This window comes from Tupaia chinensis, unplaced genomic scaffold (assembly GCF_000334495.1).
Source record: "Tupaia chinensis unplaced genomic scaffold, TupChi_1.0 Scaffold000201_1, whole genome shotgun sequence".
In the NCBI taxonomy this organism is placed as follows: Eukaryota; Metazoa; Chordata; class Mammalia; order Scandentia; family Tupaiidae; genus Tupaia; species Tupaia belangeri.
The window spans coordinates 813117-815492 of NW_006159676.1; the positions used below are offsets into that span (position 1 = coordinate 813117).

Genomic DNA, 2376 nt, shown 5'->3' on the forward strand with positions numbered 1-2376 from the left:
CCAGACGAGAATGGAGGAGAAGGGAATGCGGCATGGCCATCCCCCCTGGGGGGTGATTTCTTGCTTTCTGTCTCTCTGTCTCTCTCGGTCTGGCGAGCACACGCGCCCTATAGCAAAAATATCTCCAAAAAAAAAAAAAAAAGATTTATTTATTTTTGGGACCGGCAGGCGGTGCCTTTGTTAAGGACACTGGACTTCCACTTGGCCGACTGTGGTTCAAGTCTTGGACCTGGCAGCTTGCTTTCTCACTTTCTCTCTCTCTCTCTTGCTCTGTCCCTCTCTGGTCAAATTAAAATAAGGAAATAAACTTAAATAAAATAGTTCATCTTTTAAAAAAGAGATTTATTTTTTAATTTTATTTATTTCTCTTCTTCAATTTTGACCAGAGACAGACAGAGAGAAAGGGAGAGTGAGAAAGCAAGCTGCCAGGTCCAGGACTTGAACCGTGGTTAGCCATGTGGTAGTTGAGCACCTCAACCACTGCACCACCACCTGGCCCCTGTTTTGTTTTTCTTTAGAGGTTTTTGCTATAGGGCATGTGCACTTGCTGGAGAGACAGAGACAGAGAGACAGAAAGTGAGAAATCACCCCCCAGGGGGGATGGCCATGCCGCAATCCCTTCTCCTCCATTCTCCTCCCGGGATCTTGGGCATGCACGCACATGCGCCCAGCATGAGTTTCAAGCCATGGAGCCTGGGACTCGAACTGAGGTCTTCCATGTGGGAGTCCAGCACCTTAACCACTGCTGGTCCCTGCTTTTTACTTTTATCCACTCTGTGCCTGGGCAGCCTCTTCTCTTTGTTTGTTTTGCTTTAGAATGCCAGAGAGAGAGAGAGGGAAAGTGAGAAATCAGCCCCCAGGGTGGATGGCTGCTCCACCATCCCTTTTCCACCATTCTCCTCTGGGAATTTGCGCCACGCAGGCGCACTCGCCCTGTGTTTTTTTTCAAGCGGCCTGGGTTGGTACTTGAACCGTGCGATCAGCGATGTGGGATCCAGCTCCTTAACCACCACGCCACTAACTCGTTCAGGCTCCCATTCAGTTCCCTGTGGTCCTTTCCATCCTGGGGAAAACTTAGAGGGACCCGGAGCTGGGGAATCCCTGGCTAGGGCTCAGAGCCGGGGAGGTGGGTACCGCCTGGTCACCCCTCAATCTCCTGCCCAGGAAGAGTTACCGGAACCTTGGTCTCTACTGGCTGGGCTCCTTCGCCATGAGCATCCTGGTGTTCCTTCCGGGAAACATCCTTGGTAAGAACTGGGCTTTGGGGACGCCTGTTCTTCCGGGGCTGCACCTTGAAGCACCCCCTGTCCATCCTCTGTCCCCTCCCACTGTCTACAAAGACCCCGCCTCTCCCTAGGTCAGCCTGCAAAGAGCCTCTGCTAGCAAGCCACGCCTCTCTGTTCCTCATTGCCTCCTGCTGGGGGAGGAGCTTAAATTTCACTTTCTCTCCGAGCTGCTGGCCCCACACCCCAGGGCTCTGGTCCAGAATGTGTTATTGGGACCAGCAGTTAGCGTAGTGGCTATGTCGCTGGACTCCTATGTAGTCGACGGCGGTTCGCGTCCCAGACCCGGTGGCTTAAACTCATGCCAGGCGCGTGTGCGTGCGTGCCCAAGATCCTGAGAGGAGAATGGAGGAGAAGGGATTGCGGTGTGGCCATCCCTTCTGGGGGGGGTGATTTCTCGCTTTCTGTCTCTCTCTCTCTGTCTGTGTGGTGCGCGCACGCGCCCTATAGCAAAAACCTCTCTCTCTCAAAGAGAAAATCACACTGGGTGTGTGTATGTGCGTGCCTGAGACCCCAGAAGAAGGGAGGAGAATGGATTACAGCGTGGCCATCCTCCCCAGGGAGTGATTTCTCACTCTCCCTGTCACTGTTTCTGTCTCTCTATCTCTGGTGAGTGCACATGCCCCAAGAGACATGCTCTAGAAAGCAAGAAAGGAAGAAGGAATTATTTTCTTCAGTTTTATTTATTACTACTGTTATTATTATTTAATTTGCTAGAGGGCACATGCACTCACCAGAGAGGCAAAAAGAGAGGGAAAGTGAGCCCCCAGATCCGGGACTCGAGCCACAGTCAACCCTAGTGGAAGTCCAGTTCCTTAACCACCACGCCACCTAACTTCTCAGGCCTGGAATGCTGGAATGCTTTGTTTTGTTTTATAAATATAAGCCAGAGAGTAGTGCAGTGTTCTTGATAGAGAGAAACAGAGAGAGGGAGGGGGACAAAGCACCCCAGTGGGGTGAGCTCATGTTCCAATCCCTTCAATTTCATTTTTTTTTTTTTGAGAGGTTTTTGCTATAGGGCGCGTGCACTCGCCAGACAGACAGAGACAGAGAGACAGAAAGCGAGAAATCACCCCCCAGGGGGGATGGCCAC

General features: G+C 51.7%; 1 protein-coding gene across 1 annotated transcript in view; it reads left to right on the forward strand.

Annotated features, from left to right (window-relative positions):
• The window catches only part of TM6SF2 (transmembrane 6 superfamily member 2), a gene marked incomplete at its 5' end in the record, with an annotated part of 19893 nt that overhangs the window by 3619 nt on the left and 13898 nt on the right, over positions 1 to 2376 (forward strand). The window contains 1 exon segment of the mRNA XM_014587309.1: positions 1165 to 1247. Coding sequence (XP_014442795.1) covers positions 1165 to 1247 — 83 coding nt within the window.